This window comes from Akebia trifoliata, chromosome 5 (genome assembly GCF_017979445.1).
Source record: "Akebia trifoliata isolate Shusen 1 chromosome 5, ASM1797944v1, whole genome shotgun sequence".
Classification (NCBI taxonomy): Eukaryota; Viridiplantae; Streptophyta; class Magnoliopsida; order Ranunculales; family Lardizabalaceae; genus Akebia; species Akebia trifoliata.
This window is the reverse complement of record NC_141379.1, coordinates 1,105,041-1,126,630: the sequence shown is the minus strand read 5'-3', so window position 1 is coordinate 1,126,630 and position 21,590 is coordinate 1,105,041. Positions and strand designations below refer to the sequence as shown.

Sequence of the window (21,590 nt, the reverse complement as noted above, 5' to 3'; positions counted from 1 at the left end):
TAAAGCTGAAGACGATTCATAGATCAAGTTGAAGAGTTTGACAACTTATAGCCCACTGGCATTTTTTATTTTTATTTTTATATCGTGGGTATCCCCACTCTTCAGGTGCGATTAATTCCACGGTCACACGAACCGCCCTCTCAAAAAGTCTTACATGCAACAAGTAGGGTTGACGGTCAACTTGATCGTGGAGGGTGCCCCTAAAGAATTCATACCTTCGTGGGGTTTCGAACACTTGACCTACCCTTCTTGAAGAGCTTATCAAGGCTCGGCTTGCCAATATACCAACCCCTTGGGGTTAAGCCCAGTAGCATATTCAATACATCCAATGCGTGTGTGCGTGGGGGGGGGGGGGGAATTGAATCAACTTGGATCTATATAATGTAGGGGGGGGGGGGGGGGGGAATTGAATCAACTTGGATCTATATAATGTATTTCCTTAATATGAGCCTTTAATACATAGTTTGGTTTAGAACTTCATATGACCTTGTGAAATTACCCTACTGTACAAGAGAGCTACAAATAATTTTCCCAAACAAGAAGGTTCAAGACATGGTTAGTATTTCCAGGACTGCGATGGCAATGAGCGATACCCTTTGGTAAAGTTGCACCCGGAGCGGATTTCTTCACCATCTATCTCAAGTAACACATCACAGAAAATATCTACGTTGCATGGTAGTGCCAGAGGGCCTTCACTATTGTACCCATATTCCAATTCGGCCTCTTCAAGTAGAATCTTGAAGAGTGGATGGTTGGCATACTCAATCTTGATCAGGAACCGTTGCTTTTCAGGACCAACATAGACAAAGAAGCAACCTTTGGAGGCTAACCCGTTTCCCTTGTTGCGTTTAACGCTGTTATTAGGCGAGCCTACGTTGCAAGACCACAATCCACTCTTCGGCATGAGAACAAAAGGGATCCCAGACGGTTTCCTAACACTGCCTCTTATGGATTGACATCGTTCCCATGTCTTGATTATCAAACCTTTCCTCCCTTTCTCCTTACCCATATCCATTCTCCCCATGTAAAGTTTATAAAAACCAACTCACAACTAGGAAAGAAGGAGAGAAAACCAAGATTCACTTACCTAAATTAAACCTTATGAGAACCATTCTTATCATGTTCAAAGTAAGGAGAATGTCAAACTGACTAATGACATTTGAACTCTAAAACTTAAAAACAGATAAGACATCACATGTACTGAGTCTTCAAACTTGGAAATAAAACCAGGAATCATTAATAAGAAAAACAAATTAAACTAAGGAAAGAAAATAAACAGTCCCCTTAGAACAGACACCCAATGAGCGAAAGAGAGACCAAAAAAAGAAAGAAGAAACTATGCGAACCCTAAGGAATTCTATCTCTCCCTCAGTTGCATGACTTAGATATGAGAGGTGAGGTTATACTTATACACAACCCATACCACATATAAATGTCAACGACAATTTCTTTTTTAAAATAAATAAATAAAATATTTTATTTTATTTGTCCTTTTCATGCTTGCTAGTTGCTATACACAATAAATTCAAGTATGAAAAAAGGGGGCAAATTAAAGAAATTGAAAGTAAAAGTAAAGAGTGATGGGGACCGTTTAAAATGTGAGAGTAGTGGTGGGGCTCAAAGATAATATTAAAATTATTTGGAACAACTTGTGTTTCAAAGAGAATTTGGAATTTAATATTTGAAAATATTAAATGTCTCTTCAAATTTAGAAAGTTTGATTTGCCTCTTTGAATTGTGACCTTCCCTTCTGGGCATGCATACTACAGGCCCACGGAGCCATTATTTTATTTGGGCAACCTTTTTGCAGATCTACACACAAAATTTCAGACTCATTGTGTAATTCATATCTCAGACTTGGAGGAATTTTCATTTTGAATAAATCACAAATCAGTTTGACTTTATAATCATGATTATGATTCTAGATGATTTGGACTTTTTCATGGTCATATTTTCAATTAGGCAAACTCATTTTTTTATTTAATCAAAGGGAGTTCAAATATACCTCATTAGAGGTAAGTTGAAAAATTCAAATTTAATTCAAGACGTGATTTTGTCGAGAGAACTGAGTTAGGCCGTTAGGGATCCAAATATAATAGTAAAATCAAATTTGGAAATAGAGAAATTTCGTGTACTGTTCTAATTTTATAATGAAGGTTGTTGTAGCTTTTTTATATAAAAGAATTTGTAGTGCAAAAGAAAAACATGTAACATGACCATAAAATTGATTGTAGGGAGCATTATAAAGTTCATGGGAGAATATATAAATTTGTTGTTACGTTGGATCGGGTCCCTTAATAAAAGATTGTTTTCTTCTTGTCTTTGACCCCACAGATCATACACCATGACATATTGATGTGCTTGTTCCCTTAGAAAATCAAACTTTCTTAGTTCTTACTTATTTATAAAATAATCAAATAAAAAGTAATATATGAAAGAACTCAAATAGAATTTTCAATTCTTAGCATATTAACATTATATTCCTTGTATTGAAGCTTGATTAAGAAGAAAGGGTTCAGCCTTCAATGATACACGATGAGGATCATATTATATGAACCTCACCCTACAGTGTCTAAAGTTGACAAAACTTGCTATTAGGTACACTTTTTCTTGACTTTCGACCATAAAACTTTTTCTTTTAACCTAACGAAGAAGGTCATCATCATCATCACTATCACCTACTTCTTATCCATAATTCTAGTGGAGTACCTCATGAGATGAATATTCCGTGCACATAACCATACATGCACAATAATCGATAGCTGTTATGATGATAACCCAACATCCCGAAAGTGTCATACGACACACTTATTGGGATCCATATCTCCATGAATTTTGGTTCACTCTTAGCGGATCGATATGTCAAAGTTAGCGTGATAGTTCCTAGTCGCCAAATATGAGAATATTTAACAATGGGCAAGGCTTATGGATTAAAAATATTTGAAGTTCAATTTTGGTGCGTAAGCCTACGAATACTTAATTTGTTGAAATTCCACCGATGAATCGACTAAGAAGTTGTCATACACGGCATTTTCATTTCATGATCAAAAACTGATTTGCCTTGCTGTGGTATTACAAGCCAATGATCCTGGGAGCATCATTATGATGATCCCTTACGTGTTGGGAGCATCATTATGATGATCCCTTACGTGTTCGATGATTCAATTCTATCTGCTGAATTTGGACATTATTTGTTCTACGGTATTATGTTTCATTTAAACGTGAGACACTAATGTAAGTAGGACTAGGTCTTGCAAGTTGAGCTTTTCAAATGATCAACGTCTTCCATGAGAGACAAACATAGATAAAAAATCAAAGTTTTTGGCCAAGAGTTGAAAAGTGGGGTTGAAGAGGAGTGGGTTTCTTTCTTTTGCTTGGAAAGCAAAGGAAAATAGTTAAAGAGGACGAGCTAAAATAATTGTTGAGGATAAAATAATTAACAAAATGATGCAAGCCATTTTCCTTCCATAAATTTACAAAACTATTTTAAGATCGATCTAGTCATTTGTTTATAAAATACTTCTTCGCATACTGCACAAATTATACAACAATAAAACTTTATCCCAAAGATTTGAGGTTGGCTAAAAAAATCATGTTATTTTATTCCATTCTTTCCAAAGTCAAGCCTTCTATTATTAAAAGTAAGTTCATATCTATTTTCATTGTCTCCAACTACTTTTTTTTTTAGTTTAAACTCTTATAGGAATTTCAACACCACACAAAACATAGACTAACATGATATGGACACTGTGAAAAAAGCCCAAATTTGACATTCTTGAGCGGTCAAATTTTATAAAATTTGACAGACCAAGAGGTCAAATTGGTGTCAAATTTTTCATTATTAATTTTTTTTTCGACGGATCAAAAATGTCAAATTAATGAAGGATAAGAGAAATTCGACAGCTCTAAACTGTCAAATCTGGGAACATCAAGAATTTCGACTTTCCTAAACCATCAAAATTCAGTTTTTAAAATTCGTGGGCCTTGGCCTGTCAAATTTTTATGTCAAATTTTCCAATTTACACGTAATGAGAGTTTGACTTTATACTCATAATTTTGATTCTATAAAATTGGGACTTTTTCACTGAATGGGTCAAGGTCATATTTTATATTAGGCAAACTCATTTTTATATTTAATCAAAGGGAGCTCAAACATACCTAATTAAATGGAGGTAAGTCGAAAAATCCAAATTTAATTCAAGACATGATTGGTCGAGAGATCTGGATTAGGCCATTAGGGACCCGAATATGATAGTAAAATAAAATTTGGAAATAGAAAATTTTCGCGTATGGCTCTAATTTTATAATGAAAGTTGTTGTGTATAGCTTTCTTATATAAAAGAATTTGTGGTGCAAAAGAAAAAACATGTAACATGACCATGAAATTGATTGTAGGGAGCATGATAAAATTCATGGGAGAATATATAAATTTGTTCTTGTGTTCAGATCCCTCAATAAAAGATTTTTTTTCTTCTTATCTTTGCCCCCACAGATGTTATACACTATGACATATTGATGTGCTTGTTCCCTAAGAAAATCGAACCTTTTAGTTCTCGCATATCTATGTTTAGTTCATTTTTTTAACTTAATTGCTAAGTTAATTAAGTCTTTGAGTATTGATATCATGTCTTGGGTTCAAAACCCGCTTTCACCTATTAATTATTGGTTACTAATCTTGCTTGCCTAGCATGGTTTCAAAACTCATCCGAGACTGAGATGTATCACCCGAATTGTCTTGGTATCAAAGCATGGACGAGACTGACGGACAAGTCAATGTATCCGAGGAGATTTAAAATGCCATGTTCATTTTTCTCATCGTTGAACAAGATGTCTCAAACGTATCGGAGAACTCATTTGAGACGAGACGTCATAACGAGTTTTAAAACCATGTTGCCTAGTCAATATAATATATTTTACACCAAAATTGCTAATTATGAGATTAATTTGCTTATAGGTCTCACAATGGGAAGGTAAACTTCCAACCACTTCCATGTCAAATGGGCATGAAAGTTTGAATTCTGATACAATGCTCTTCTTGAAAAAATTGTGTTACAAACTTAGTGACAGTGATCATGATTGCCAAGTGAAAGTGATGGATGTTACATTGTTATAAAAAAAATTTATAATCTGCCTTCGCTCAATTTATTGATCTTGTTAAAACTAGGTTTACCCGATCGCAACACAAAATTTGAAGCAAGTTACTAATCACATAAAAAACAAGCTTAATAACTTAGTGATACCTAGATGAACCAATTTTAGATCGAGTCATTTTCATTGTGATGATGATGGTCACCAAAAATCAATTTATTTGAACATTACAAGCAGTTTGTTTTAAAAATAAAATAAAAATTCAAATTAATCAAATTTTTATGGGGTTAAAAATGCATAATTGGATTTAAATTTTACTACATATAACCCCGCTAAAGTATGGACAATTCACCGTACAATCAGATTGTCTAAAACATCATCCATATCGATCCTATGGAGTACAAATAGAGACCAAGAATAAATCAACTATTTAAAAAAAAAAAAAATAGACTTTACATCTTTAGAATTAGCCCATAGTTACTATCTATTTTTCATTCCCTCTTGTGAGACTCATTTAGATATCATATTAGATGATCCAAGTTAAACATGGTTGTCGGATCCATATGGATATCATGTTTATAGGGATGAAGTTGAAGGAGCGATACCCCCGATACCACAAATCATCTTGGATTATATATATTTGCTATAGTTATAAGAAAAGATTCTTGAATGAATACAACTGATCGATCTTGCAAAGTTTATTATTGATAGTATCAAGATTGATGAGAAAAAAGGAAAAAAATATAGATTTGAAAAATAATAATAATTAAATATATATTTTTTTTGTGAATCATAGAAGATTTTTGGGAATGTCATTCATCTATGAAAATAAATAAAGGTAGTTTAAGAAACATAAACAAGTATGTACATTTTCTATTATTTAATAAACTTAAATTTCAGATCCAATAAGCGAGGAGAGTTCGTAGGTTGTGAGTTCGATACCCAGTATAAGCAGTATTTCCTCAGGACCACCTATGAGGGCATAGACTCACTTACCCGGTGCGTGTGATGTGTGGCCATTGCACGTGCATAGTATTGATCTAATTTTGGACGCTCATCTCTCATTCAACATTTTATTTTCTCTACAGATGCCACTAAATTATTATTTATAAAACTTTTAAATATTATATAGATAAGTTTTGAAATATTTCTTAGTGTTATAAAATCAAATCAAATTATCCCGTAAATTGTCTAAATTTACAAAACTGTTAATTACTTTATTATAACAAACTACATCTCCACAAGTGGCTCCCTTTTTTTACTTCTCTTGAATGTCAATATTTTGTACTTCAGTTTCCAAAAAGTTCTTATTGAGATATACTTATGATGATATATTTTATGATAATTAGCGAGTTAATGGTTAGGAATTAGTATCCAAATTCTATATCTGGTTTCAACGTAGAAAAAAAAAAAGTTAATCTGAAATTTCATAAAATCTTAGATGCCCTAATGCAATAAACCTAACAAAGGTGGATTTGTAAATTGGATGTGTACACACAGACTTGTATGAATGGTCAATTCGAGATGATGTGAAATCTTGGATTGACTTTTAATCCTCTGCAAAAAATAAAAATAAAAATAAAAATAAAAAGGAGGAAGAGTGATTAGGTTGGATTCATTTTGGGCTTTGCACTAAACTTGGGCCTAAAATGGGCAAGGATTTGGACCCGTGGACATTTTTTTTTAGGTCCCTACTTTCAACTGAAGCTGCCTATAATTGAATATGCATGAGTCAAGACTTTAGGTAAACAATACTGCCAATTGTCCTAATTTTTCAAGCCTTTTTTGTCCTTCACCATTTTGATTCTATTTCATGGATTTTGCTTGAGCCCAACAACCAAAAATTGAAATATAATATTTTCCATTAAAGCGATTTATACAAATTTGCCCTCAAATATCTCAGCCCTGGCCCCTATACAGCCTCCCTGGCCACGTCTTATCAAACGTTTCGACTTGTATGCTCTTGTTATTATTAGTGCAATAATTGTCTCAACTGACTCCTTCAATAACTATTTGAATTAACTCCTATAATTTCACACTTAAATACATTAATACATGATCTATCCATATTTTTTCCCAATCTTTCCAGCCAGTGTTGTAGAAATGGTTCACGTACAAATTATAATTTCTTTGAATAAGAGCCTCTGATACATAGATTTGTTTACATGACCTTGTCAAATTCCCTATTGTACAAGAAGTAGGACTACTATATAATAATTATCCCAAATTATATACAAGAAAGTTCAATACATGGTTAATTAGTAGGATTGCAAAGGTGATGAACCGTACCCTTTGGTGAAGTTGCACCTGGGACGAATCTCATAGCCGTCTATCTCCAATAACACATCGCTGAAGATATCGACATTGCATGGTAATATTAGAGGACCTTCATTATTATACCCATATTCCAATTTGGCTTCTTCGAGTAGAATCTTGAAGAGTGGATGATTGGCATGCTCGATCTTGATCAAGAACCGTTGTCTTTTGGGCCCAACATAGACCGAGAAGCAACCTTTTGGGACTACTACGTTTCCCATATTGCATTTATCATTATTGTGTGAGTCTTCTTTGCTGGACCATGACTTGCTCTTCGACATGAGAACAAAAGGGATCCCCGACGATTTCTTAACACTGCCACCGATGGATCGGCATCGTTCCCATGTCTTGATGATCAAACCTTTCCTCCCTTTCATCTTACCCATATTTATTCTCTCCGTAAAGAGTTTATAAAAACCACGACTCACAACCAAGAGTGAGAGAGAGAGAGAGAAAGAGAGTAGGAAATTGGGCTTGAGAACTATTTTTTACAAGTTCAAGTAAGGAAAATTCTAACTTAAAAATAATAAATTTGAAGTTTGAAGAGCTTCAGTTCTGAGAAAAGAAATACGAAAAAGGAAGAAGAAGTAGAGTGAACCTCAAGAAATATGGTCTCTTTCACTTGTGTTTCATAGATTAGAGATGAGGCTACATACATACATATACACAGCCCATACCTACCATTATAAGTATTTAATATTTATTAAAGTCAATTGTCATCGAAAAAAGATTCCTTTTTAAATAATAAAAAATTTTCCTTAAAAAATAAAATGGACAACATGTTTCAAAATGAATTTGAAAAATTAAAAATGGGAAAATAAAAATGTAAGAGTGGAGGGGCTTGTAGTTAATGTTAATTATTTGAAACAACATGTTTCAAAATGAATGTTGAATTTAAAATTTAAAACTTGAACTTACTAAATACTATAGATAACTGCAGTTTGTTAAGTTTTAAAATAGTTTTATTTATTTATTTAAGATCTAGAATAAGGTTAAGGCTGCTTTTTACTATTATGGATCGATACAATGGCTGCTATATAAAATTATAAATGATTGCTACTTTGACTAATAATGGCTGCGATGCCCTTAATTTTTTGGGGTGATTTAAATATGATCCTCTACAATATATTTTCAACTCCTCCCTATCCCCTAGGTCCTTATGCAAGAATTAAAAAGATTTATGTAAATATTCTCGTCTTTAGCCTCTAACGTAAAACCCGTGATTTTTATCTCAAAACGAGAGTGAAAATTTGTATCCTCATCTCTATTCACAAGAATAAGAATAGATTTTTGAGTAGGAAAATCAAGTGCTTTATACAAGTCTTTGAATACAATGGAAGATGAAATAAAGATTGTGAAAAAATAGAAATGGCAAAAATAATACAATCACACAAAACACAAGGATTTATGTGGTTCGATAGTGTGTCTACTGTGAACATGGGATTTTCAACATTTTAAAAACATCCCTCCACTTTGGGGTGTTTTGGAGTCGTCACCATTCAAATTGGTAAAAGGGTGTGAATGGTCACCCGATGTCTCATTTTTTAAAAATCATATATTTTGTATGTTTGATAACTCTCGTTGGATAATGCACGTGGCCCAACCTTTGATTCAAGGTAAGGGGGTCCATTTATGGAGTAGAGAAGGTGTTAGGCACCCTATTCCATCCACGTAATGTGGTAACCTCGGATTCGATCTTTTTTTAAAATAAAGGAAAATAAAATCGAAAATGATTTGATGTGTGCCCTCAAGTGTGAGGGACTTTTGATATTGGTTCAAATCATTGAGGGCACCCTTATGAAGAAGGGGCCCTTTTGTGATTTAGACCATAGTGGTGTGTGTAAATGTGTAGAGAAAGGGAGAGTAGAAGATGGAAGTTGGGGGGTGTGCCTTTTGTTCAAACCCACCTTGACCCAATCTTGATCTTCTTTTTATCTTCAAAGATGTCCCCTTTGATGAGTCTTCTTTCTTTTTTTTGACTTGTTTGATTGAAGGTTGAGAGTTGGAGGTTGGGATGAGTTAAGGGTAAGAATAGAAAGTTGAGGGTTGAGAGTAGTAAGGTGAGTTGTCTTTTTTAGAGGATTTTTGTCAAATTTTCATTAGTTATTGTGAGGGGAGAATGAAGGGGTTTTTATAGAGGTTGGGGGGTATTTTAAGGGTATAATGGGGTGAAGGATGAGAATAGTGGATAATGACATGGGTTTTAGAGAAGAAGAGTGTGAAATTTGAGATGGAAATGAGGGTAATTTTGTAATAAGGGAAATGGGTTGTGTTTTAACCCAAATGGTTTGGATCTTACCCAAATCCATTTGGGTAGAGTGTTTGGTGGGGTGAGATGAGTAATGGTTGATGGGAAGAATGGGGGGTGTAAGGGAGTTGTTTGGAGAATGAGTGTTGAGATGGTTGAAGAGGTAAGGTGTTTGATTTGGGGGGATGGGTAGTGATTGGTTGGATTTTGGGAGAATTGAAGGGATGATGACATGTGGCAAATTGAGAGATGAAGGGATTTGTTGATTGGTGATGGTTGTTGGTTGATTAGAGAGAAGGGTATGGGGGTGATGGAGGGAGGTATGGGTTGAGGTGATTTTGTGGGAGTGTTTTAAGGGAAAGTGATGGTTTGATGTGTGGGAGATATGGGTTATGATGTGGGTGGTTGATGGTGTTAGAGAATGGGGGATAGGTTAGGATATGTAGGGTATGGGTTGTGATGTTGGTGGTTGATGATGTTAGAGGATGGGGAATAGGTTAAGTTAGGGTAGGGTTATGGGTTGAGTTGATTTTTGGAGGGAAGTGATAGAGATGGGTGATTAGATAAGGGAGGTGGAAGGGGATGATGACATGTGTTATCTTTTGGTGATTGGTTTGATGTGGATGATGAGTTAGATTGGGTTTGGGTAGTGAATTGGGTTTGGGTAATGAGTTGGGCTTAGGTTGGGTTGGATTTATGTTGGATTGGATTATAGAATAGGATGGGCTTAGCTTAGGTTGGGTTTATGTTGGATTGGATTATAGAATAGGATGGGCTTAGCTTAGGTTGGGTTTGGGTGTGGGTAATTGGATATGGGGTTGAGTAGTAATGATAATGGGCTTGGGTTTAATAAGAGTGATTGGGCTTGGGTAGAATAGTATTGGGTTGAATTTAAGGATGTAGGAGGGTGGTGAGGTGTGCGGACCCATGGGCCACGTGAGTAGTCTCGGACATTTATTAATTGAAAATGCATTAGGTTTTTGTAGATTTGGGCTTTGGGGCCCATCCCAATTTTTCAATTTTTGGGCATTTTGCGTTGAGGGCCCGCTCAAATTCGGGTGTCTACACCTACATCCACAGAACAAAACAAAAACAATCACTATTTCTTATAAGTTTTACAGAGATCTCTATTTATATAATTAAAGAGTTATGAAAATATGTGAAACTCTCCAAAACAGAAAATCCCTTAAAAAAATATTACATGATTTTTCTTTTCATACCCCCTTAAAAAAGACATTTATACAACAAAGGCACGGTCGAATAAGTTAAAAATAATTTGCCTCAAAGACTAAAAAATTAAAGATGACAAGTTTTTGAGAGAAAAATCAAGGATATAATCAGGTTTGTCAGGCTAGGAGTGTGACATGTGGATCTAACATGATAGGAAGTAAAATAGTTACTTAATTATAAAATTTACAAGATTTTGGATTTTATATTTCAGCCAAGAGTCAAAAGTTAAAATAAGCAAGTTAAATTTTATTTTATTAAACAGGACTTCATATAGGCCTCAATAGAGATAAGTCAAAACATTCAATCTTAATTCATGACTCTGATTTTTTTTATTAGAACTGGGTTTGGATCTGCCTTTCTAAAATAGCAAAATCAGATTTGGAGAGAGGAATTTTTGGTGGGATTTAATTTCTTAATAAAAGTTTTTTTTTTTTTTTAATCTTTTGAAGATGAAATAAATTTATAGGCCACTCCAAATAAAAATATGTAACATGTTGATAGAGTTGCATGTGATGTGTGTGAAAGGTTTTCTAAACTTCTTATGTTTGAGGTCTGCCTCATATGGACTCTGCCTTTGATATCTCAAGTTGGCTACAATTCCTACCAAGCACACTTTCCATAGTGCATTAGATCATACAAAATTAGAGAGATTCTATTGGTACACCAACTTTTACAACACACACCAATCTTTTTAAAAATAAATGGTTATTTACATATAGTTTGATGTGTTATAAGTAAAAATTGGAGACTCAATCGAATTTATCTGAAATTAATTTGAACATTTTCATGAATTAATGAACCCAACAATATATATAATATAAGACTTTTGCGAAGGGTGACATCAAGCTTTCGAAATCATGGCAAACCAGTAAATCCAACAGGAAAAAAAAAAAATATATATATATATATATATTATTTTGGGCGACTAAAATCTTTCACATAAATTTTGATGCTAAGTCCACACATCAAATTCTTTCTCTTATCCTTGACATACCTGCCATGGCTAATGGACCCATTCTTACCGTTGAATCCGGACATTTTTTATATTTGTTCTTTCTTTTGCTGATTATACATCTAAGGGTCAACCGCAGCCGTTATGTGAAAGATACTAAAGCCGAAAACGATAGAACAAGTTGAAGAGTTTATTAAGAACTTAAAATAGAGAGTTTCCACGAGTATCACATGGAAAATATAAATAATAGTCTTAGAATTAAATTTTTAATAATAAATTTCTAAAATAGTCTCAATGAATAGATATTATTGGTTGTAATTAAGTACTTACTTGATAATTTCAATAGTCGAATTCAAGCTATATTACAAAACTACCTACCATTAATTTACAAAATTAAACTTTTCAACTCCCACAGTAATCAGTTTTTTTAATGACTAATGATTTTCTGACGTCCCCCTTTGACATACGCCCCCATCACAAAACCATAGATCATTTACCTCGGGATACTCATAACCATCAATCTTTTTCTTTTGTATCCTGAGGCAACTATGATTATGTAATTGGGGGTGGGGGTGGGGGTGGGGGTGGGGGGGGGGGGGGTCAGATTATCACGACTCTTTTTTAATTGATCAAAGATTTGTTTTAATGAGATTAGTAATTAACTTAGTAATGCTTGAATTGTACCCAGATATATGGTATAACCATTCTAATTATTCTTCCCTTAGTCCCCTTTTTTATTTTATTTATACGATCCATTGAGATCGTTTGATTAATAATATTATACTTCTTTGCACTACTACCCTAATTATGGACAAAATCATGATTTGCATTTTTGCGTATTAGCTAAACATTACGTGCATTTGCTTGAAATAATTAATATATATATTTTTTTAAATTATGAAGTATGAAGATGGGTGAGATGTTTGTTAAAGGTCAAGCATGATCAAAATCTCATAACCAAATGGTAAGGCAGACAAACATACACAACCACCCCCGAATCAAATGGGCATGCAAGTTTTTATCTTATCGTGCAATTCAAACTTTTGGTTGAAAATTTGTGACACAAAACTTAACGACAGTGATTTTGATTGCCGATTGAAGGTGATGGACTAAACGCAAAATTTTGTTTTTCTTACACCTTATTATACTCTTCTAAAGGGTGTCAGCCGACTAAACTGACCATAAAGTCTATAGATGTTGATACAATCGACTTGGGCTCATTATTTTTCTAGAATTGATGATCTCTTCATTGAAATAGATTTTTCAGGTGACAATACTAAAAAAAACGGATTTCTTCGTATTTTACACTCGAACATACAAGTCAGTAATAAAATAAGCATAAATATTACCCAAAACATCGTTAAGAATTTGGCAAAGAAGATGGAGTACAACAAAAAATACTATATGATAGTAATTGAGTATAATTCGGGTGTCAAAGCTAATCAAACTCTTCAGGATAATCTTCTACGTACCTATTAAGAAACTCTCATTTTGCTTAAGTTTCATTAATTTTATATTGTACTTTTAAAATGATCATAAATAGCGTTCGCTTTCGTATATGGTGGCAATCTATTTCTTCTCTTTATTTTTGTATCTTCAAATGCTTTCTAATTTCATTCACATAATGATGAACTATACAATTTAACTCGAGATATAAATAAAAAAATCTTTGGTACATGATCAAGAGAACAATTGAAATCCCACAAAGTTCTAAAGTATCTTAAAATAGCATTGAACACATTTAAAACTAACTCCAATGTTATACAGAGATCACATGAGAATCTTCCTTGGCTCAACATTCATTCGATGTTTGAAGAAAAATATTCTTTCCCTCCAGCAATCAAAGAATATTTTTGGAGGGAAAGAATATTAAATAAGGCAGTAGTGATCCTACATTAAATAGAAGAACTGATTGAATTGCTACAAATTTGCAACCATGAAGGAAAATTTAAGCTCAGCATGGAGAAATTAGAGCCTTAAGCTATTGATCTTTCTCCCTTTGATGTTTCATCAATCTCCATGTTGGGGTAGGGGTGTCAATGGGTTGGTTCCGGTTCGGTTCCTATGATATTTGGAACCATAACCTTTATATTTTGTCGGTTCTTATTCCGATTTTAAAATAAGTAGAACCGGAACGGAACCATTAAAAATCACAGGTACTTGTTGGGTCCAGTTCTCAAGATTTGAATGAGAAAAATCATTTCAAAATCATTATAATAAAAAATTCCTTTTAAAAAATAACATATTATTTGTAATGTATCAACTTAATAAAAATTTGGTTCCACTTTAATGATGATTTAATGATTTTTATTTTCAAATATTAAAATGTATTTCTTTTACAAGTAATAAATTTAAATTAAAAAAAAAGACTCATTTTAAGTTCAAATATTTAGTTTATATGAAATTTAAAAAACTTTATATTGTATACGCTAATTTTAAAATATAGGATTACCTTGAATCATGTATAATGACAAAACAAATCGGTTCCGGGTACCCGCAGGTACCCATTGGATAGAACCCAATGGTTTCGGTTTCTATCGGTTCGATTCCATATTAAATCCAACTTTAATTGATTTCTTAAAAAGAGAATTAAAACCGTGGTTTTCGGTTTGGGTTCCGGGTAAATGAGTACCCATTGACACCCTTACGTTGGAGTGGTACTTGCTGATGTACAAATCAGTAATAAAACAAGCCCGAGTATTACCCAAACATTTCTTAATTACCTTCTCCTTTCATCTTTAATTCCCTTCTATGATCTATGGACTTCCTTAGATTTTGTTTTATAGATAAATTTAATTTAATTTTCATTGTTCCAATGATTTACGGAAATTTGATTTAATCCAGAATTCTATTAAAAATAATGGTAATCCACTGCACATAGTCACACTCTTCATACTTTGAAACTCATCCCTAACTGTAATACTTGGATAATTTAATTTAATCGATGTTGTTTCTTTGTGATTGGTTTCGATCTTCTTCTTGTTACGTTTTCGCACAATGTAATTCACAAATGCATTAATAGATGATTCTATTTTTTTATTCCTTGTCTTGCTTTTGCTCATGTTATGATTTTTTTTTCTTGATGTTCAACATTCTTCTTTGTAAAATATACCCCTTGTACTAAATTTTTAAATGGGGAAAAAATAACTAGCAGACCACAAAGGTACTTTATATATAAGCCTATATATAATACATATAGATTGGCTTACATGGCCTTGTAAATTTCCCTATTGTACAAGAAGGAGACCTCATCACGTATAATTGTATAATTGTCCCAAACAAGATAGTTCAAGACATGGATGGTATCATCAAGGACTGAGAAGGCGATGAACCATACCCTTTGGCCATGAAGTTGCACCCTGGACGAATTTCATCACGATCAATCTCCAATAACACGTCACAGAAGACATCAACATTGCATGGTAGTGCTAGAGGGCCTTCACTATTGTACCCGTATTCCAATTCAGCTTGCTCGAGTAGAATCTTGAAGAGTGGATGGTTGGCATATTCAATCTTGACTAAGAATTGCTGTTTTTGGGGCCCAACGTAGACGAAGAAGCAACCTTTGGGGACTATTCCGTTTCCCTTTTTGCTTTTATCGTTGTTATCCGGTGATCCTACGTTGCAGGACCATGATCTGTTCTTCGATATGAGAACAAAAGGGATCCCAGACGGTTTCTTAAGGTTGCCACAGATGGATCGACATCGTTCTCATGTTTTGATGATCAAACCTTTCCATCCTTTCTGCTTACCCATATCCATTAATATCCCCATGTAGAGCTTATAAATTAAATAAACTAATACTCAAAACCAAATGAACCCAGTCTCACTATATCATTCTAAACTTGAAAATAAAAGCCTAAATCATTCAAAAATAAAATAAACAATCTAAGAAAAGAAAATGAACAATCCCACTGTAACAAAATACCCAATAATGAAACTGAAGAGAGCTTCAATTCTAATAAAAGACTTCCATTAGCAAAATGAGACACAAAAAGGAAATTTAGAACAGATTCAAACTCATGGAATCTGCTCTCACGATTGAGTCTCATAGATTAGATTTAGGGATGAGGTGATACTTATACGCAACCCATACCCCATACATATAAATGTTGTTAAAGTTAGTCAAATTTCAACCAAAAATATTTCCATTTTAATGAGAACATTTTATTTTTTTCCCGTTTTTTCTCCTTGATATGCCATGAATTTCAACGCCTACCTAAAAGGGGGCAAACAATAGAAATAATAGTATTTATTAGAGATCTTCTTTTTTGAGTCGTGCTGGAGTGACCTCAAGATTGTACCACATATCACACATCCTGACCCTGACGTGAAAGTGCGTAGGAACCATAGATATTTTTGACTCGCATCTCAATGAAAGTATCTATGGTTCCAACACACTTTTATTTCAGGGTGTGAAATATGAGGTACAATCTTGAGGTCACTTCAGCATTATTCTTCAAATAATGATGATGCACGTGATGAATCATACATGACCTATACGCGGCTGATGTGGCAAGGTCACAAAATCACTTTTTTTTTTCTCTTGCATCCTGAAGAAAAAGATCTATGATTATGTGCTCTTACCACATCAACCACGTATAATTTACCGTGTGCATTCGTCACGACTCTTATTTATTTTTATTTTTTTTCTAAGTAAAATGCTGATTTCTATATGGCCAAAATTGTAACTCAGTAGGCATGCCCCCTGTATTTTGTAAATTATTATTTTATTAATATATGTCACTTACTTAGCCCAATAAAACTAAAAATGCACCAGAAAGCATTCCTCGTAACCATGTTTGACAAAGGAAAAGCGTTCACATGCAGCACAGGATCGTGTCAACCTTGTTGTCTAAAGTTGACAACAATCGCTACGGATCACGTTTTCTAGGGAGCTGTTATACAAATGGTATAGTTTCTCACCACATGCATTTCAACATCATCATCATCACTATCATCAGTTCCTTATCCAACCCTCTAGTTTGGTTGTGTTATATGTTACAAAGCGTGCATAATGGCCAATAGCTATGACAATAATCCCTCATCTCTTAAAAGTGGCGTATGGCACTCTTTGGGGCCATATACAATGATTAGGAATTCACTAGTGATAATCTGACTTCTGACTTAGGCACGTGGCATACTCAATCGACTTACCTTACATGACAGACTCGAAAACCGTAGATATGCTCTCCTCGTGATATAAAACTGTGGTTCCCAATAAAAAGGTGTGGTTTTGTATCTTGAAGAGAGCAGATTTACGGTTTTTGAGCCAGTCACGTCAGGTAAGTCGATTGAGTTTGTCATGTGCCTAAGTCAAATTATCACGACTTTTATGAATAACTCGTAAAAATGCTCATTTTGCGATGTGAATATTGCTGGGATTGAAAACTCGTGAAACACTTTTGTCATACACATGATCATAGTCATAAAGTCGGAGTACGGGTTTAAAATGGCAAGGGAAAAACTTTGGAAATACGTTAAAAACAGGGGAAAAAATGATGAAAATAAAAGATGAAAATATATATTAAAAATCAGGAAAAAATATTTATCTAAAGAAAATTCATAAAATCAAGTTATTATCATCAAATCTCATATTTTTACATTTCTAAATTACCAAATTCCATTATGTATCAAATCCCACATTAAAAAAAAAAAAAAAGAGAGAAAATGTTTGAATTTTGTCACTATGAAAAAAGTTGGAAAAACGGTGACTTTTGTTACAAATGAAAAAGTTGTATTTTTTTTATTTATCATGTTGATCGTTAGGGATGCAAGTCATGTTTTTTTTCAAAAAATCGTCGATTTTTGTTACTATGTTCGTGATGCTTCAAAATGCAATATTCATATAAAGTTTGATGGGAAGCCCTCATATAAAGTATGATTTTGGAAGCACAGTTGTGACGTTCCTATGTGGGTCTCCACAGTTGATTATTGGATGGTTCTAACCATCTATTTGAATTTGGATATTTTTGACATTTGTTCCTAGCTTTAGATGATACATCAAGGTTACTACAGCTATATATTATGCGTGAGATACTGCAAGAAGTGTGGGTTTCGTTTTAGTTTGAAACAAAAAAGTGGGAATGTGGGGGCACTTGGTCTTGCAAAAGTAGGCAATCTTTTGAAAATTAAACGCTTTAACATTGTGAAGTCAGCTGCCATGGTGGTTATAATGCTCTTACATTAGAAAAAAAGGTCATTGCGGTTATGAGTAAAAAAAAAATATATTAGCTTGTTCTATCAAAATGTGTCAGAAATTCGAGGTATCATTTGATTTTTCCCGAATTAGCGTAATTATGCCTTTTTTGGACTCATTATCATCGTACAACCTACTCACCATATTTCAAGAATTTTAGTCAAATTTCAAGTCGAAATTAACCTTATAGTTCACTGTTAGTAAAAACCAATTTCTCGAGGACCTAGACTTGTTCTAATTGAAATAAGTGGTCGGTCTTCACCAACTTTCAAATCAAAGATTTTATGAAACCCCTTGTGAGATGTCTAGTATTTTTATTGGACTTGGATTTCAATAGGCAAGGCAGTATCAAAAGGGACCTTTTCCAATGCTGAGTGGGCTCAGTCCTTCGGGCAAATTCGTTAAAGCTTGTAAAAAAAATTTGACAAAATTTCAGACTATAAAAAAAAAAAATAGGTTTCTTACCAAAATTTGTCATCTTCAACCTCTCTCTCTCTAAGCCTTTCTTCTTCTTGATGTTTGAATGTTGAAACTAAAATTTTGGAGGTGAAGGGTAAAAATGTTGCCATATTCAATTCTATGATTAATTGGGGGAATCAATGACTAATTTGTTGATTTAATCGGTTAATCCCTAATTCAAAGAATTTAATGACTAGTTTTGAGAAATTCAGAGAATTTTGTGGCTATGTCAAGAAGTCAAAATTATTGTCCTAGATATATTTTTAAAATATTTAGAAAATACAAGATATCCCCTATATGGTAATAATTTTTATTATTATCAAATAAGGTGTGTATTTTATTTGAATTTATTTTTATATCCTTTTTCAACTTCAAAATAGATGTTAATATGCTAAAAGTACAAATGTAAATGCAACTTCAACAATTAGGAGATTTCCCTTATCATCAAAATATTTAAAAAGAATCATGATAATCTGACGATCTTTTTTGTATGCTCTCTAACATGGCACTTCACAAAACCATAAATCTTTGTCCTTGTGTACCTCAAAGCAAAGGATCTACGGTTCTATGAAGGGAGCGTACAAAAGAGAGAGTCAGATAATCACAACTCATTTAAAAAACATGTCTCACGATAATTTTGACTTCTTGATCATCTTGTTTGGCAAAACACCATAGCAATCTACAATGTTGTAAAATTATAATGATTATCCTTGCATATGATCTATTTTATTAACTCCAAATAATCTTCTCAATCTACCTTGATCAATCTTGTAATTATTGTTTTATCGCTACATAAAGATCTATAATAATCCCCTAATATCGAAAAATTGTCTACTTCTTTGACATTATGAAACATGTTACAAGATAATACTTCGTAGAACAATCATACCAAATGGAACAGATAGTAGGGGAATTTGACAAACTCACGAGGGGAAAGAACTCACACGAATAACATTTTATATGATTCTAGTGTTGATTAATTTATTCTTAGACTATGATCATGGACACCAAAAATCAATATATATATATATTTATTGAAGACTGGGTTATGGAGCTGTAGGCCGATATAATAATATTAATAACAAATAAGAATTTTCAAATTCAATTCAACTTTCTTATTTGATTAAAAGTATCATAGTTATGCCCCTACTTTGGAGTTTTGTTGCAGTTATAACTCCATTCCCAATAGTGTAGACACCCCAAATTATATTAGCCCAACCAAGAAAAGGACTCTAGGACCTTGGATAAAATCCATTATCAAGGTGCAAGACCCAAGGACAAGTGTGGATAACCCATGTTTAATTTCCATAAATATATTAAGCAAGTTATGGAATGAATCACAGAAAGGAAAAACCCATTAAAGCAGCTAGAAATTGGGTTCATTTTAATGATTCAGAAGTGAATCCTGAAAGAGAATTGGCAGAAGTCGAATGAAGGATGAATTTGGGTTCAAATTATTCTTTGAGAGGAAACTAACACCAATGAGGATCAGCCATTGCTGATTTTGTTGTTCCTTTCATTACAAAAAATTCATGATGAATTAAATAAATGATTAGATTGAGAATGGTATAATTAACCAACTACAAGTTCATCTTTTTATATTTTAGAGAGTTTATATTGCAACTCCAACTATTTTTTTTTTATAACTGGTTAACTATGAGGAAAATGCTAAAGTGACTGTGAAGGATACCGCGTTCAAGACTAAGCTGATGTGGACAGAACTATAGAGGCTTTTCCTTGAGACACGAGTGAAAAGCATCTACGTTGAGGTGCACATTTCCATGTCAGCTACTCTAGGCCGATTCTAATTATAATAATGAAATAATTATAATATCCTTCCAAATGGGATAAGAGAATTTTTACAATATCTAATATTTTCTTACTCTTAATTGAAGAAATAATTGAAAATTAAACAGCAAATACAAAAGTAAATAATACCCCAAAAAATAAGAGTGAGACACAAAACAAAAAATGGGTTTTGTTTTGGTTTGATCTTGAGAGGTGGAAATTCATTAGACTTAGATAACCAGGAGAGAGGTTTTTTGTAAAATAAATATCAAATTTTAAATCTAAATTTCATTTTTTGCGGGTGGAGGGATCATGAAAAAAGGTTTAGAACTTTAGACATCGGTTTATGTTTGATATTGAAATACCGTCTTTTAGCAAAATCGATGTCCGAAAATCACCATTCACATGCATTTTTTTCATCCGAATAATAGACATCACTTTTTTCTTATATGCATCGTTAAAAGTGATGTCTAAAGTCTTTTCCCCTAATTGTGAGAACATATAGTCACATTGAACGGAAGTTAAGTTGAGAGCTAAAGTATCAAACGTTGAGGGAGAAAACTAACTTTAATATACTGATGTCTAATGAGGATGCTTGATTTTCTTTAATCCGCTGATCTTTCTCTTCTCCTTTTTATCAATCCTTCAAGTAATGTAATGGTCTGATTGATGTGAGAGTGAAACACACAAAAATAAAAAAAGATAGTTTGATCTTGATAGGTAGAGAAGTTTTATGCAAAATAAACATCAAATTTTAAATCTAAAGTACATTTTTCGTAGTTGGAAGGATCGCACAAAAAAGAGTGGAATTTTAGACATAGATGTATATTTAATATATAACATCATTTAAAAATAAAATAAAATAACCGATGTCTGAAAACCAGCTTTTACACGCACTTTAATCTGAAAAATATACATCACTTTTTACGTATAGACATCATAAAAATGATGTCTAAAGTCTTTTTCTAATAGTGAGAACACAGTTAAGTTGAATATGGAAGTTAAGTTGAGAGCTAAAACATCAAACATCAAACATCGAGGGAGAAAACTTAATTTTATATAGTGATGTCTGATGACGATTATTCGCAGGTCTTTCATCACCTATTAAAGTAACAGGCGGTCTCATCTTTAATACAAATAGTAAATTAGATCTTTCAACATGGTCCCCAACTATGAGGACATCCACATCAATGCTCCTTATGCATCACATCTTTGAAACCAAACGATTAATCAACATAACATCTAATGTCGTAACACCAAAAATCTTCTTAACTCCATTCTGCTTCAATATTTCTACTGCGAGGGGTACA

General features: G+C 33.3%; 3 protein-coding genes across 3 annotated transcripts; all 3 read right to left on the bottom strand.

Annotated features, from left to right (window-relative positions):
- Window positions 1-556: 556 nt before the first annotated feature.
- On the bottom strand, window positions 557-1,024 carry LOC147400819 (protein SMALL AUXIN UP-REGULATED RNA 12-like). Its single transcript, XM_086441654.1, has one exon. The coding sequence runs from the start codon at window positions 1,022-1,024 to the stop codon at window positions 557-559; it is 468 nt and encodes a 155-aa protein (XP_086297780.1).
- A 6,322-nt stretch (window positions 1,025-7,346) lies between these two features.
- LOC147400818 (auxin-responsive protein SAUR71-like) lies at window positions 7,347-7,790 on the bottom strand. Its single transcript, XM_086441653.1, has one exon. The coding sequence runs from the start codon at window positions 7,788-7,790 to the stop codon at window positions 7,347-7,349; it is 444 nt and encodes a 147-aa protein (XP_086297779.1).
- Window positions 7,791-15,122: 7,332 nt separating this feature from the next.
- Window positions 15,123-15,608, bottom strand: LOC147400817 (auxin-responsive protein SAUR71-like). Its single transcript, XM_086441652.1, has 2 exons — window positions 15,566-15,608; window positions 15,123-15,451 (listed from the first exon to the last, which is right to left on the bottom strand). The coding sequence occupies exons 1-2, from the start codon at window positions 15,606-15,608 to the stop codon at window positions 15,123-15,125; spliced, it is 372 nt and encodes a 123-aa protein (XP_086297778.1).
- Between the last annotated feature and the right edge of the window lie 5,982 nt (window positions 15,609-21,590).

Bases quoted from the DNA above. Each gene is read 5' to 3' on its own strand.
- LOC147400819 (XM_086441654.1), bottom strand. From the start codon at position 1,024: ATGGGGAGAATGGATATGGGTAAGGAGAAAGGGAGGAAAGGTTTGATA.
- LOC147400818 (XM_086441653.1), bottom strand. From the start codon at position 7,790: ATGGGTAAGATGAAAGGGAGGAAAGGTTTGATCATCAAGACATGGGAA.
- LOC147400817 (XM_086441652.1), bottom strand. From the start codon at position 15,608: ATGGGGATATTAATGGATATGGGTAAGCAGAAAGGATGGAAAG. The intron at 15,452-15,565 runs GTTTGATCATCA...CCTGCAACGTAG, and splicing joins TAAGCAGAAAGGATGGAAAG to GATCACCGGATAACAACGAT.